The 16,958-nt window shown below is 37.7% G+C and overlaps 1 protein-coding gene across 1 annotated transcript in view; it reads right to left on the reverse strand.

The window, feature by feature from the left end:
- Positions 1-1,598, reverse strand: part of LOC134419937 (mucin-5AC-like) — a 48,383-nt gene extending 46,785 nt beyond the window's left edge. The window contains exon 1 of the mRNA XM_063159539.1: positions 1,499-1,598. Within this exon, the coding sequence (XP_063015609.1) occupies positions 1,499-1,571 (73 nt within the window). The 5' untranslated portion in view covers positions 1,572-1,598. The remainder of the gene's footprint in view (positions 1-1,498) is intronic.
- Between the last annotated feature and the right edge of the window lie 15,360 nt (positions 1,599-16,958).

Here is a 16,958-nt window from a genome sequence, read left to right on the forward strand (position 1 = left end):
TTAGTAAAACCTACTTTTCTAGCTAGATGGCTTTCAAATAAGTCCCTTTTGTACATGAAGAATTCACTTTAGAGTCAGAGGACTGATCTTTGTCAAAGCCAAAGTTACTCTGTATTTTCTAGTTTCAAGCATTCATTGTAATAAGCCACAGAAGGAAAATAAATGCAAAAGCCACACCATACAGAAGGAAATAGGTCTTTCCAATAGATACATTTGTGCCTGTTGATTTTGGCCCAAAGCAAAGAAACCATTTTTCATTCCATTCCAGTGCAACATCAGAATTAGAATGCATGCATTATCCAGATGGGCTTTCAGTGCTCTCACTGTTTAGTGAGAGTCCGTCAGAGGGCAGGCTGAGGTGAAGACTATTCTGGCCAAAGTGCAAGGGGAGGCTCACCCCCTGCTGCACCTCACCAGGGCAGCCTGTGGGTAGGACCACTAAAGGGGCTAAGGCTGAAAGCAGAGCTGTGGGAACTCTGCAAGTCCTCTCCTGGGGAGAGAGCTGGGGTTAGAGGACGTGTGTCCCTTTTGAGGGTAGGAATCTTTCAGTGCTTCTGGGCTCCTTCAGTGCCCAGCCTCAGAGAGTTTTCTGCTTCTCTCTCCATGAACTGTGTGACTCTGCTCTGTCTCATGCCACATGCACTGTGCAGATCCCTGCTGCCATTGCATGTTTTGCTGAGGCTACAGCTAGTCCTGTCATAGGCTATTCTTTGACACTACCACTTCTTAACATAAGCTACTGTGGAACTACCTAGGAGCAGGAAAATTATGAAATCATACAATAGGATCTGCACGAGAAATCAAAATGCATTTAAAACTAACATTGTTGTTACATTAAACTTAAAGGGAAATTATCAGGTGAAAAAAGAAAAAAAAAATTAAAGGGGTCTCCATCCATCTGTGACTATTAAGTGAATAGAATATTTATAGCAGTTCCATTTGTTTTCAGCCCATTGCAAACCAAGCCGGTGTGCTAAGCTTTTATGCAACCTCGTAAGCAAGAGTAAATAAATTTTTAAAACCTATTGCCTGATGATTTTAAAGCAAAACCCTCCCTTTCTTCAATACTTTATCATCACCTGATAAATAGTCTTTAATAATTCATGCAGACATACTCCTCCACTGATTTATTCCTTTCTAGAGGTACCTTTGCACCTTTTGGTTTGTTCATTTAGAAATGCTATACCACCTTCAAGTGGATATTAAAAGCTAAATGCAAATCTTGAGGCGTTTTTGTAGACTTATAAGTTCAGAGAAAGTTCCACTCAATGCAGTGGAGCTGTTCCAGATTTCAGCTGGGGAAAAACAGGATGACAGTTTCAAAAGAGTTAATTTTCTCTTCTTAGGAAAGAAAGTATTTTAAGCAGAAAATAAAATCTTGCATGAAGGTAAGAGGTTCATTAGCTTCACAAAGCCAGGGGAAAAAAAGCTTCAAACTCCAAAGCAAGCTATAAATTCTTTAAAACAGTAAAAATGCCAAGCAAGTGAATCTTCCTACCTTTGATCTGTATGAAGACCAGGGCTAGTATTGATATCCATAGTGGTATTCTTGTCCCACCACCTTTACCCATCTTCTGGAGGTCCGGTAGGAACCACCAAACAACCTGCCTCTGAGGAAATACCTGTCTGTTCCCAACTCTTATATAGTGAGAAAGTAGAAGTTGGCTCAGTTCCCAGATTGTTTCACAAGGCTCTTAAAAGGTGGGGCTTCAGACGTTTTCGTTTTCCTTTGCAGGTGCAGAGGTAAATAGAGGATGCTCTGACTTTCCCTCAGCTATTTACACTCTAGGAGGAGTCTTCTTTCCACATTTTTGATGAAATGTCATGAAGTGAGCAAGAAGAATTTTTGCTTAGGCTTAGTGTTCCCAAATTTTTGTTTCTTGTGGGATAAACACAATTTAAGAGACTTTTGAGCAGGAAGTTAGTTTGAGTGAATTGCTTTTTTTTTTTTTTTTTTTTTTTTTTTTTTTTTTTTTTTTTTTAAGGGCAAGTGATGATAATTAGCTTCTCAAAAAACTCCAAAGAAGTTCCACCTGATACAAATTTTTTAAACGAGTTTGCACCTGCCTATGTAGCTACTTTGTTTGTGAGAATGAAGACATCAAATGCTATTTAAAGTCAGCAGTTATCCCACTGGCCAAGCACAACACAGCTGTACACAATGAGAACCCTTTTGTGCTGCCAAGTCAGTAATATGGCCTTTTCCTTGAGGGTCTCCTCTTCTTATATGGGCAATTTTAGGGTTATTTCAGCTCTTTTCCTTCTAACATGATTTCACCATTAAAAATTAGTTGGATTCTACCTATGATTAAAAAAAATCCATGTAATTTCTAGCCCTAGAAATATTAAAGGACAGATATGCAAGAATATTTTCTGGAATATTCATTATGTTAGGAGCAATGAGGGAGTGAAAAATGCTTTTTGAGTATGTTAAAATAGTTATTTACAGCTATAGCACTTTGGGAAATTTACCTTTTCTAATGTTTTTCCTTGGGGTGTAGAGGAACACAGTCTTTCATTAGGAGAGCAGATCCCATAATCCCACATGGGTTCAAACAGTTCCTGCAAGGAAGAAGGTAGTGGTGTAGTCTCCATATTCTTTGGAGTCATAACAACATTCAAAATGGAATGAAGTTTAGCTGTTATGGAGGGATGTTAGATGGGCATTGAAAAGGTAGTGAAATACTCATTTAGGTTGCCTAGGAATGCTCTCCAATTTCCATCACTAGCTTAGTAAAACACCTACATGAGAATGGTCTAAGTGCTGTTGATAGTGCTCTGGGGCAAGAGAATAGACTAAATGTCCATTTGAAATTCTCTCAAATATTATTTTCTATTACGTTTTTTGAAAAATTATCATGGAATCATAGAATTGTAGAATGGTTTGTGTTGGAAGGGACCTTAAAGATCACCTGCTTCCAACCCCCTGCCATGGACAGGGACGCCTTCCACTAGACCAGCTTGCTGAGAGCTCCATCAAACCTGGTCTTGGACACTTTCAGGGAATGGAGCATCCACAACTTCTGGCAACCTGTTCCCACTCCTCACAGAAAGGAGTTTCTTCCTAATATCTAATAATAATCTACTTTCTGTTAGATTTGAAGAAGTAACTTTAACACTAAGAGGGAAATAAAAGGCACAATTTTTACCTAAGCAGCAAACAAAAGCAAGAAATATGCTGCTTGTCCTGAACATTTTAAGAGTACAACTATTTAAATAAAGGTGACATAACAAAATCGAATTGGAAGTTTTGAGGAAAAGAATCGTTCAGTTTCAGTCATGAGTTATACCTTTGGCAACTTCATTGATGTGTAAGTCTGTAGAATTTACTTAGCACTATTTAACAAGGAAAAGAAGCCTACAAGATACTTGTACATACAGAAATACATGCAGTGAAAATTTAAGGAAGTATCATTGTTTCTAATGGTTAGTATCAAAGTTCCAGGATGAAGATCCAGAAAAAATAACAAAATTCATGGATGTAACGGTATGTACTTAAAGTAATGATAAAATAGTATGGTAAACTCGTGGGTAACACACATAAGCTTATTAAGAGATTATGTTAGTGAGAAGAAATATATACTTTATGAATCATTTTATTACTTAGCACTAAAAATCAATTAATATCAACAGTTGCTATGCTGTGGTTTCATGTACATTTCCTGCATGTTCAGGGAAGAACTGTTATCTCTGAGACGTCCCAGTCTGGTCATCATAATTAGGCTGAAACTGGTTTACAGTTCAGTTTAACCCCTTTAATTGAGCTATAAGGCACCATCAGAAGTGATTTCCTATATCTGTATTTTTGACTGAAATTTTCAAATCTCATATATGTCATGAATCAATTATCCTGACACTACTAGGTGGTTAATTCATTGATCATGACATACGACCTCTGCCATATTAAATTTCTTGTCTTGTGCTATTCCTTCTCAGAAATTTATTATAAAATGTGTTAAAATGTATGAGACTTGCAGAAATAATCTCAAATATTTATGATAAATTGATTTAGTAGAATTATTAATTTTTTGAAGACATAATTCCTTTTCAAATTGTATTTCACCTTCATTCACTCAATAGACATACACAGGTGACATGGGAGAGTATATTAAAAAATTAGTTGGGAGTAACATGTCCGATTTCTGTACCTCCTTATGATCAAATCCATACAATTGACTGCATAAATGGAAATAATATGTTAGAAGAATTTGTTGATGTACCTACTTTTTTTTTTAAAACAGAAAAGATAGAAGATTTTCCTATTGCATTTGATCTGAAAACCCTGTAATTTCTTTCTTTAGTTTCTCTTCCTTTTTCACAGGATCATATTCCTACTCTCTGTGTCCATGATATTAAATTGAGTGAAATATTTCAGTAAAAGAGTTGTTAGCATTTTCAGATCCATTCTTTTTGACCTTACATGATCAAATGCTACATGGTTGTGATGCTATTTACACATCTTACTCATGATTTCTGAATCTCCTTCTTCATAAAATAAAATGAGAACATAATATCTTATCTTCATAGATACCCACTGTAGAATGCAAATAAAATGTGATAGCAAACTTGGTTAACTTTTGGGTGCAATAATGACTGAAATCAGTGTCTCCATTTATAGTTAAAAAAGACAGGATGATGAACTTATAAGGACATGCAAAATGTTGTCTAGTCCAGCTGGTGCCGTACTGGAGTAGGGAGTATTCATTTCAAGAGAAGGAAGAAAACATGTAATTGACAGGAATTACAGCACTTCCTCTGTGTGAGGGCTAAACTGCAAGTTAACAAGACACTGCCTGATTGACTTTTCTCTGGCTGGTCATTTGGTCACTTCTGAAGCCATGTTTAAGCTCCAGAGAGATGCTGGAACACTTGGCATGGAATTCAGCTGAAGTACCATTCTCATTGTCCCTGAATTTTGACCTGTGAAAATTCAAATGCATTATTTTTATCTTAAAGCTTCTATGGAAAAGTGAGGTAACTGATCAATTTCAGCTTAAAAGTTGTTCATTAACATTATAGGTGTTCTCTTACTTATGTGAAGACGAACTACATTTCAATCAGCTGTAGTAAGTATTTCATAGTATGACACAATATAGTCTATCTAAAGTAAAGCTATAGTTAAAGAGTAAAACAGGGATACGATTCCTTTTATGTTCTTTTCTAGTCAAACAGAGCCATTGATCCATTCCTTTACTTCCAAGTGCTTAGATAGAACTCATTAATTGAAAATCAAATCACATTATAACTGAGATTTTAAGCCATTTCCTTAACATGAGTAGTTCTTCTGTCTTAGTGTGTGCGTTGTAGAGGAGCAACACATAATGCTTTAAACTCCATTGCAATCTCTATGTTTGACTTCAAAACAAGTAATAGGTAACTTGATATTAAGATCTGTTACTAATCTGTTCATTTCAAAGTTTGAAGTGTCATTTAGAAGAACCCAAGCAAAGCATAACATTTTAAATCAGGCACTAGAGACTGACTAGCTGCAACATAAGAGGCTGGTTAATACTGATATGATTAGGAAGTAAAAGATACTGAGTATAATATCTCTCATATTATTTAACCATTATCCTCTGGGAAGCAGATCCATCAGAGAACAACTTGGAGTACTGTATTAAGACATTCTCCTTATAGAAAGCTAGTAAAGATCCTGTGCAGAGTTAGTAAAGGAGAAACAGTGTGCACCCTGTACCATGAGAGGTACGAACATGGGGCCCAGAGTAGGGTTCCCATGTCGTCTGAACACCTCCGGGATATCTGTGTGTAAAGGGGATAAACACTTAAGCCTCTTTACAGTTTGTAAACACAGACACCACAACCATGCATGCCAATATTTGGAATTGGTATTATAGACTAAAAATTTGATGTACACACACATACTGGAGGGCATATTTACATTGTGCAGTGGTGCGTGTTGCAGAGATCCCTCTGCTAGCAGCCGCCAAGGTAAATTCATAGTAGGAAATAGTGTCACTGCATCAGTATGAAGTTGCACCTAAGAGAATTTACTTTTCTCTGAGGCATTGACACTGCAGCATTGTGTTTGGGATCAGAGCTCAACCTAGACCTATGCAATGCCATAGAGCCATTGCAGCACTGTTTAAAGCCAGCTGAAAGCTGGGATCTGTTATGCAGTGCCTTCATGACCCAAATAAAAAATCAGTCTTTAGAAGCAATTGGTGTTTGCAGACTCAGAGAAATAAAGGGTACAACTAGTCAAAAATTGTGTGAAATGAAGGGCTATGCTGAGCAGTGCCTATAAACTCTCAAAGGAACCTGTTGAAGATGCACAAGCTCAAAAAAATCTATGTTAATATACTCTGGTGGACACAATTCTGCTGAATGACAATTCGTTTGTTTGTTTGTTTGTAATAATATAAACTACAGACTGCATATAAGTGGAGATAGGTATGTATATATACTATTACCACTAGCAAGTTTTGTCAGAAGTTCTATTATAAGACCCTCAAGTATATTGCCTTATCTTAAATCAGAAGCAGACAATCCTAATCCAAAAAAAAAAGGATGGAAGATATAATTAAATGCATACAAGCAAGGACAAACATGGAAAAAGAAATAAAATCCTTTGGTGCATGTATTATTCAAGACTCAGAGAAAATTAACTAAATTCAAAGAAGTGGTATAAAAGTAAGCAGAGACCTCTTTAGTATTTCAGTTCAAATATTGCCATTCTCATTAATAATTTAAGATTCTGTTATGTCATCCTTGAAGGGAGAGCATATTGCATGGGAATATCTGTGTATGTGTGTTCAATCTCTATTGTGAAGTAACTTTTAAAAGTTACTTTTAAAAGTCCTTTTCTGTATTCAGCATTGCAGTTCATGAACTTGGATAATGGTACAGCATAAAGAATTTTCCATAAAACTAATGGAAAATGTTGAACAAAATGCAGGGAGGTAAAAATTTGCCATAAATTAATTTCATTTGAAAATTTGGCTAAGATTAAAGACTGCTGTCCTTTCTATAAGACCTTATTGCAGTAGCAGGATAAGAGTCATAATCACTTTAGAGACAAACCTGATGCTCACTTATGTAGTTATTAATGTGAGGGTTTATTGTATTCATAGGTTTTTATCTATGGTTTTATTTTTATTTTAGTAAATTTTAAGGAGAGCTTACTTTATTTTTATAAAGTATTATTAATTTTGCAATGTCAAAACACTAGGAGGTATTGATGTTAAGACCATCAGTGCAGTTTCATGAAATAGTTTTAAATTACATGAATGAAATGTTATGCTTCTTAGAGGGTTCTTGCTTTTTATGGACAGAGCTTAGATAATTAATGTTTTTCGTGTTCAGTTATTTCTACCTATGTGTACTAACACTTTGCTACTGTGTGTTATTCAGTCCTCACTGAATACAGTCAGCAATTTCCTCGCTTATTTTTCTGTGGTGCCCATCATTGGAATCCCTGAGAAGTTGATCAATAGTGTATTGCTTTTGAAAATATGTTTTTAAGTACTTGGGATATATTATCTTTGTTTTACATGTTGCTAAATAAGGCATAGTAATTTCGGGGGCAAGCGGTCTAACACCCCTAGGATTAATTTTCAAAATACTGAACTTTATTTTGGTAGTCGCATGTTTAGTATGCCATGTTCAAGTAGAACTGTGAAGGTCCTACAATTCTGCAGCTGAGATGTTGAAGTATCCAACACAGAATCTAGAAGAAAAAAATCATCAAGTGTGAAAATTCCAGTTTGATTAAATTTGTGCAGCATCAAAATGATTCAAAATAAGGGAGAATTTGACTCCACTTCGACATGGTGACATCTGTGTGCCATTTTCACTCTGCCGTGGCCAAATTCTCCAGGCAGTGAGAGAGGACTGCGGGCAACCATCACGCTCGGAGCGTGCTCTCATCGAACCTCGAATCCGGGTTCAGCTGCCTGCAGCAGGTGCCTGATGTGCACACAGTCCAGTGGAGAGCAGCAGGATCCAATCAGAGCCTCGGGGTTGTGCAATCCTGCCCACGCACAAAGATGGCACGTTGTGACTTCTGATAGCCTGCACTCCCTGCTCACGTAAGTAACCCTTCCTCGGTGAGTCTGAGCAGGGACAGGAGCACTACTCATGAGAAATTCTCATGGGCTCTGTGTTGTAAGTTATCACAGACCGTGGGTTTTAGATATATTCTCTAAATATGCATCATGGTGGTGACTAATTGGTGTTGCAGGGTTTGCTAAGCTGAGCTGTCAGACTCCTTATCATTTTGCAGTGCTGAAGTATGATATAAAACAAGAATGCTGTCAAACTTGAGCAGCTAGACTTGTACTGAATTAAACATTCAACACGTCAGTGGATGAATTGTCTGTTGACCTTTTTATAGTCAGTTTTCGGCTTTATTGATCTGAAAACTATGAAAATCCTTATCTGCTTTGGTCAGTTGCTGCAAATGGCTGAAAACTGGTGTTGTGTGTTCATGCTTTGAAAATAAGAATTGTATGGACTGAACTTTCTTACCATGACCTGAAATGACTTGCAGAGTTAGGGATGAAAAGATTATTCTGCTCTTTTCTGTTGCCATCATCAAGCAAATACTACCCATGGCAGTTTCACTGTCAGTCTTCAGTAGGAGATTGATGTTGTAAGCTAGTAGCAATTGTTGCAGATGATGTCTAATTTTGACTGTACATGTTCTAACTCTTCACCTCTTTTGAGTGCTAACAATATTTCTGATGAAATGAAGGTAGAGTCTGAACTATTAATAATAAATTGAACAGAGAGAATCACATGTAGATTTCAGATCTGAAACTGATTTTTGTAATCTGCTTATTAGGAAAGTAAGAAGTGAATGTCAATAGTCACACTAGATGTGACATTCTGAGTGTGGTTAGTTCTAATACATGCTTATGGGCTGATGCCTTTATACAAATTTGGAGTAGAAGAGCTATGATTACTTTTATACAACACAATAAAGCACAGTTGTCTCTTTTTATATTGCTCTTAATAGTTTAGGAATGTTGTTAAAGTTTCTGGGAAGAATTTTGGATACTATAGATAGAAAACTGCACTGGATCAATTAAAATAGGCAGTAATGAGCACATCAAATGCAGATCTGAACTGAGAAGTTTACACTATCTATGCAGTGGATGCTGAAGAGATTTGAAGAAATATTGTCCGTTATTGAACTAATTATATGATCATGGAAATGGATGCAAAAATTATTTCTGTAAAAAGCTGACTCCTTTGGAAATTGAAGGTGAAGCAGGGTTTCTTATTGAAATTTATCTCAGATTAATATTGACACAAAGGGCTGTTTTCCATTATTAGCTTTATCAATGCAATAACATTTCTGATAGAGAAAATATTGCCATGAAATGAGGAGACTTTTTCCTGTCTTCACAAGAATAAACAAATAAATTACTCTCTACGATCTAAAGTTTGACATGTTTCATAGCATGTAGTGGGCTCTTAAGCCTTCTGAAACAAACACGGTCCAGAATGCTGTTCATCTCCATTTTGTGTTTCTGTCCAACAAGAAGAGAAACAGGAAAAGTAAGTTTGCTTTTATGGTGTGGATCCTGCAGTTTTGGAACTCCTTTGTATGCTCATTTGTTCTCTCTGAATCATTCTTGCAAACAGGTGGGGAGCGCTTTATTTTCTTGCAGGTTTTGGATTGAATTCAAGGCTCCAGGAAACCCAAGTCTCTTACGCTGGCGAATTTCAAAGCGGTTCAGCATAACTCAGCTGGGCTGCACAGAAGGAAACCTGCAAGTCCCATGCTTTGTCAGTGGTATTCCAAACAGTACATTTCTTGACTCAAAGACTTGAAACTATCAGGTAATCACTTCCGTTGAATCAGACTCCTCTATATCCCAGACTGTCCTCTCATACATATTTTATCCTGTACTTTTTTCATGTAACTTACCAATTTACATTTAGGGCAAATAATTTAGGCAAACATCCCTTCTTGGCTCAGAGATTCCCGATGACAGAGAATTGCCTGCCTCTGTTGAAAAGCTGTTTGCCTTGTTATATACTCAACATTGCTAAATGACAGTCTTCCTTTTCTCAGGCAAGAATCAAGGGGAAAAGCCTACCCTGCATACATCAGCAGCTGAAGCATTTCCCAGCTGAACACTAACTCAGTTTGCTGAAAGATTTATGACAAAATTTGGTTAAAATCTGTTTGACAGGCTTGTTTTTCATACGGAGTTTCAGTCCCCAGGCAATCAGTTCAGTTTTATCCCACACAAGTGAAGGTGGATCAGATCAAGAGAAGATATTGACTGCATGTGAAAAAAGCGAGAGAAGCCTTTCACTGTGTTAGGAATGGTTTGGGTTGCATGTAGCCACATTGGAGCTATACAAGAGTCACTTCAGCCTGTTCTCTAGGCTCTGTGTTGTACTTCAACTTTGCTGTTACTGCTGCAGATTTAAAGGTTTAAATTATTTTTTCTTTTATGATTTGTAGAACACTTAGTACTGAGTGCTTTGCACACAGTACGGCTTGAAGCTCCATCAAGCTAGACCCTCCTTCGAACCAGCTTGTTGTGGGTCACATGAATCCATTACATTGACACTGATTAGGGTGGCCGAGGAAATACAACATACAACGTTGTCATCAATAATGCGAAATCACTTTCCCTTCTAGCAGTTCCAAGCTGAATTTATAAGTATCACTAAGAGTTCATAATAAAATTTTGTACATTTTCTCTCATGTAACATTATAATATTCTAGATTCTTAAGTAGTAAAAAGAGGTTCCAGTGTATCTGACCTATAAAATCTTGATATTCAATTAAACTTTTTCCACTGAAGGTCTCCTTTGCAGATAATCACAAAACTTACTGTGCTGTTCTCAAGGCAAAGGCTTTTCTCTCAACTCTTATGAAGTAATGATTATCACTGTGTTGTGCAGTCCACTAAATTCAGTGGTCCTGGGGACAATTGCTTGGGTTTAGAATTTGCATTGTTTTAACCTCTAAACTGAGATAAGCAGGCTTGCGGTTTAGTTTAGTTCCCCCCGCCTCCCCTTTTTTTTTTGGTATGTATATGTTGGATGTAAAAATGGGTATGTCTTTGGTCCTAGCTCAGAAATTTAAAAATCAGACAAATTGAAGGGATGATGGCTTGTGCTGGTTCCCACATTGGTAAATAAAGGGATAGGATAGAAATGCCTGAAAAAGCAGGTCAGAGCCAGAACTATACATGAATAAGTAAATAAATGGGTCTAAGGACACTTCCTCTGTATAAAGAGCAATGAGTTTTACATTGTGCAGTTACAACATGTAAGATTAGCCAGGGCAAATCCTATTAAAATCTTAAATACACAACAAGCCTAGCCACTGTCTAGGGCAGTGTATAACAAAGCTCAGTATTTAATAACAATGTCAGTTTAGGTGCTAAGAAAGGGTGGAGGCCAGGGCCATGGCATTCATGAGGATTTTAAGTGCCCACAGTCTGTGCACAAGTTCAATCACTCCTGCCCTTGCCATTCCCTGAAAACAAGGTATTTAAAACTCAAAGCCACATTTCATAGTGTCAAAACAGTATTTGTTGAAGCACTGAAAGTCAGAAACAATGCTTTTGTTGGCATGTGTTTGTTCAAAGCAGGGAAGAAATGGTGTGACACAGCACATTGGAAAAACAGCTCCAGACAGATCTCCCTTGCATTGCTACTTCTCTTCATTCCAGTAACACCAAAAAATAAAACTACTCACAATGGAAGTGCCACCACACTGTGTCCTGGTGGGTATGCAGAGAATCTTCTTGTACCCCTCTCATGGGCATGTTGAGGTTAAGGAGGCAAAATGGAAGGAATGGTAATTGGAGGTAGTATGCTGTACAATGGTAATGCTGCATCTTAAATTCTGGCCACAATCCCAAACCAGATTTACTTACAGCTCACTGTTTCTTTAATTGAAGAATTTGCAACTCTGGCTAAGGTGAGCTAAAAGAGCTGGAAATGGAATTGAGAGGGGCTGGGCTGAGCAGGAAGTGTTATGGACAGACTGCTCCCTTCATGTGCCATAACCATTATCTGCATGATCACTGAGCCTAAAGAGAAGGGTTATCCTCTACAGTGTATTTAAAGACTTACCTCTCTATGTATTTAGAGAGTTTTGCAGCTATCCCAATTATTGGCAATTGGTTTTTTCATCCTCAACAACTAAAGTCTGTCTAGCAGGAAATGTAATCATAAAAACCACTGGTAGTTACAAACTGAAGTCTGTTTTGAAAATCTCTCTAATCAGGATGAAACTGCAGTAAAAATTCCTGGCAGCTTATCCATGCATAAGGATGTGCAGCAATGCTCTGTAAGCATAAGACTTGTAAGCCTACCTCATGCGAAACAGGAAGTAAAAGGATGCTCTTTTACAGACCTGCTAACTGGATAATATAGCAAACTGCATGCACTTTCTTGGCTGGCTTCTGGCATCTATTTCCCTCTGCAATTTCTGAATCCGTGTTGCCCATTCAAGGTTGATATTGTCAAGAAGCAGTGTTACCAAAATCGTGAATGAAACATTGAATGGCTTTATGTCCACAACATATGCATATTTATATGTTCATACAAAGAACTAGAATTATTGGTGATATTAGTAGAATATATAATTAATTGCGATATTAATTTAATAAACTATTAAGGTATAAAATTCTTATCTTAGCAATTTCCCATTCTCTTAGGTATTAGTGCAAAATCTGTGCTGTTTGAATATGTCAGTATTTTCTATTAGAGTGAAGAGCAGAATTTATCATGACAGTATTTTTAAACAAAATATTGAGCAAGTACACAGTCACAGAGATTGCAAAAACATTGTTCTGTTTAGTGCCAAAACACTAAATGAACAACTTCAAGTCAAGCATCATCGAAAACAAAGACGAGCTTGTTCAACCATTATCTAAGAGAATGAGAACTACAGCAAAGAATACAATTTTGTAGTTGGTTTCCACCCAGAAGTGCATGCTTAATACTAAGCTGTGCTCTGGAGATAGGTGTCTGAAAGAAAATTTCTCATATTAAGTAAGAACAAATTAGAGAACTCTCACTTTATTTTATCTGAGATTAATTCAAAACTTTCTACCTATAACCACACAGGTCCCAGATTTGGAATTCTTGTTCAGCCAAAATGTTTCCTATGAAGACCTACAAGGTTAAATGCATATGCTTCTGAAATGACTGCAAAAAACAAAATTGCACTTTCACCTGGAGAGATCTCCTGGTTCATCTAATGTGGATAGAAGAGTAATTTATTCTTGGTGGGTGTTGCTGTGTACTAAGGAGTTTAAATATACTGAGCTGAGCACCAGCCTGCATGTATGAGGAGCATGCCAGTTTACACAGGGCTTCTGCAGGTGTCAGACAGCACCTTTTCCATAATGGAAGAGACAAATATTACTGTATCTGTCACAGGTCCTTGGAAACAATCCTGAATCTCAAGAGCTTCGCTCTTGGCTGACTAAACAGGGAGCAACACACCTGAAAGGGCATGTTCTTATTGAGAGCTTTGGTGCAGCAACAGCAGGAAATAAGCAGAGCCCTCAGAAATTCGTGTTGCCAATGCGCATGTCACAGGTTCTTTCCATAATTATATTCTCGAAGATAACACATTTCAGCCAGGAAATTTAACTCTATTTTGAACAAAAACACTCCAGTCAGGTCAAAACTCAGATTCTGAAGTATACTATGTCTTTTTATGTAGTAGAACCTTCAACTGAATTAATGAAATATATTGACCCTGTAGTCCCTGTAATTAATTATTGCACAAACTTCTGTGCAATTATCCTGTGGCTTGTGATTGTTTGCTTGGCTGTTTGAGACCATGGATACCTACAAGTGCAACATCCTGTTGACAAAATCACACATTTTCACATCTCAAAAATGTAATACTTTATATTCTGGAAATACTAAGATGCTGTCCAAATCAAGGCTTGGTTCCAAGTCCCATTTCCCAGTTGTTAGGCAGCGATTTGGCTGATGACTCGTCACTATTTCTACTAGCAGTGTACAGGGGAGTCAACAAGACTCTGCAGCTGAGGAAAGGCAGTGTATCCCTTTAGCTCCTTTTCTATGCTGGCAAGCAGCAAAGTAGGGATTCAAGGAGGAAAGCTATGGTGAGAATGGAGTGAGGATTCTGAGGCAGTTTGGATGAAAGGGTCCTTTGGTGCACAGAGGGGGAAAGGGCCATTTTTCGACTTAGTAGAGTCAGAAAATAAGGGAGGAAGATTTTGACCCTTCGCATTATTAATCATAATTATTATGATATAAATTAATACATGCAAATACAAGTTAAAGTTGGATTCTGCATTTGCATGAACTTAATGACTGATGGTTGTGGTTAGGGGTGCTTATCCTGACAACTATTTGTTGCAACAAACAGCTTCCAGATCACTTGTTTTTATCTGCCATTTTGGGGAGTTGCAGAATTTTGTCTACTTTTATTTCACAGAATCACAGAATCAATTAGATTGGAAAAGACGTCTGAGATCATCAAATCCAACCTACTTGTTTGGTTTTCCATATTTGTTCAAGGTGCCAGCTGGGAAGTTGCTTTGCTAAGTTTAGAAAGTAACACCTACCCTGTTGTAGGAAAAAAATTGTGTTGCATTCTCAACATGATTGTTACATTGGAGAAATGATTGAAAGTGATGGTTTTCACACTGTGATGCTATTTTGGGATTATGTAGGATAGTGACCTTTCAGAACAGCACAGTAAGTTTTGTGATTATCTGCAAAGGAGACCTTCAGTGGAAAAAGTTTAATTGAATATCAAGACTTTATATGTCAGATACACTGGAACCTCTTTTTACTACTTAAGAATCTAGACTATTACAATGTTACGCTTAGACCTGGTGGCGTAATTATTAGCCAGCTCAAATTTTAATAAATGAGCGTAAACCCACTGACTTTGATAAATTAACACATAGCATTAGGTTTGCATTCAGCCTGTTCTGTAGAGAGGAATGCTCATTATATCAGTGTATAGACAATTTTTAAACTAGGTATAATGCTTTAGGTGGGATAGGAATCCTTTGTTCCAGAATCAGTGCATGTGAACATCTAGCTATTAAAGATCCATATTTCTTGTAAATTTTGTCCCCAGATGGGATCACATTGGTCCTTTAAATGAGGTTTCAGGACAGAGCTTGTGCTACACTTCAGTCTCACATTTAAACTCTCCAAATACTTAAGTTAAAGCAAGCATTATAGCTGGGTACTTATTCTTTGTTATCTGTCCATGATAATTTAATTTAAGCTAAAGAGAAAAAGCATCTGTTATTTGAACACCCTTGACAGTCCTCTATCACTGATCTGGTACAAATTTTCCCTAAACCCTTGAAAATTTGACTTAAATTGAAATAAATATTTGCATCAAATGTCTCATAGGAAGCCATTGTTTGGATACACCTAACTGGAAAATTTCTATTGTGTTACCAAAAATTAGTAGAGGTAAATACTTGGGTACTGTGAGTCAGCCCTCTTGTACTTACTTCCATGTAGCTCTCTTGATTTAATGAGTTGACTTCATGATGACCTGTAAGAGAGGAACACACAGCCACTAGTGTTCCCTGGAAAACAGATGGTAACTGGGATTCTCTGCCCTCCCCTGAGGCCACTCAGTTGTACACCTGAACATTAACACCAAAACCATAACTTACATCTGTCAAAAGCCTGAAAAAGTTTGGATCTGGATCACATTCTTTTCTCTTACCTCTGATTACAAACTGGGCTTTGCTTGTTCCACATTTGCAGCAGGCAAAATCTGTTATTTTACAATACATGGCTCAGACCTTATGTTAGTAAACATGAAATGTTGGGAATTTAGGGAAGATGGGCCAGTACAGGAGCAATGACCTGAGAAAAACGAAGGTGTTGGATGACCTGAAGCCAGTCTGGAGCAGGTGACTGTGGAAGGTGGTATGGAGTCATGAACGTGTAAAGGGAGGCTGAACTGCTGTCCTTATATGTATTTATAAGTGCAAATATCTTCACCTCAGACCAAACTTCTGCTGCACTAGGTGTGTAATTATGGGGCAAAATATTTCCAGAGTGGACTGCAACAAAAGAACAAATCGACAGACAGCAAAACAGGCACAGGTAATAATGCATAGGAAAAAAGCAGAAAGCATGGAAGCAGGATATAGTACAACATACACAGAGTGCAACTCTTTGAGTAAATATTAGCAAAGAATTACTGCAGATATTCATCCAGGTCAAGGAAAGTGGATATGTGTGTGAAATCAGCCGATCTGCTCAGCCACTACTCACCTGTTCTCTTGGAGGCATTCCATGGACTGGAAGGACCAAGTGCAAGACTGAAATGCCAAAACACCCTGCCACAGCCCGTTCTGCTGGGCTCACAGCATTGCACAAGGTGATCATAAAAGAACTTCATGAAACTGTGTGCAAGATGGAAATAGCCTGCAGGAAAAATGTCTGCCCCCTCTAACATTTACCTTCAAGATGTTACACTTAAGGCTGGGACTAGGTCAAGGAGGGAAATTAGCTGCATTTTAAACATCTGTACCCTCTAGTTATTGGTATTCAGTCAGTCACCCACAGCTAATGTTTCTTCTTCTTTTATCTTTGTTACAACAGGCCCGATCTACCCAAGATGTACCATTTGTGGAAAGAGCTCTTTAGGGCATGAGGAGGTCCATGAGAACCTCCTTCAAGATGCATCCACTGTGTGGTGATGCTGATGGCAGAGGCTTTCAGTCACTGCTTACAGTGACAGACACTATATATCTCTACTTCACCAGTCATGGCAACACAAAGCAGTGTTCAGAGCAGAGAATGGTCTTGACAATGACCCTTTTACTTTTTTTCCACTATGTTGTTTAGAGCAGTGCCACAGAGATCACCAGGAAGGAAGAAGTGACTCGTTTGGAGGGAGCAAGAATAAAGAGAAGAACATGGTAGCAGTGAGAAAGGCTGGAAACTAGCTGGTTTTATGGGGTGGAAAAGGAGATGTTCAGCAGTAACCA

This window comes from Melospiza melodia, chromosome 6 (genome assembly GCF_035770615.1).
Source record: "Melospiza melodia melodia isolate bMelMel2 chromosome 6, bMelMel2.pri, whole genome shotgun sequence".
Classification (NCBI taxonomy): domain Eukaryota; kingdom Metazoa; phylum Chordata; class Aves; order Passeriformes; family Passerellidae; genus Melospiza; species Melospiza melodia.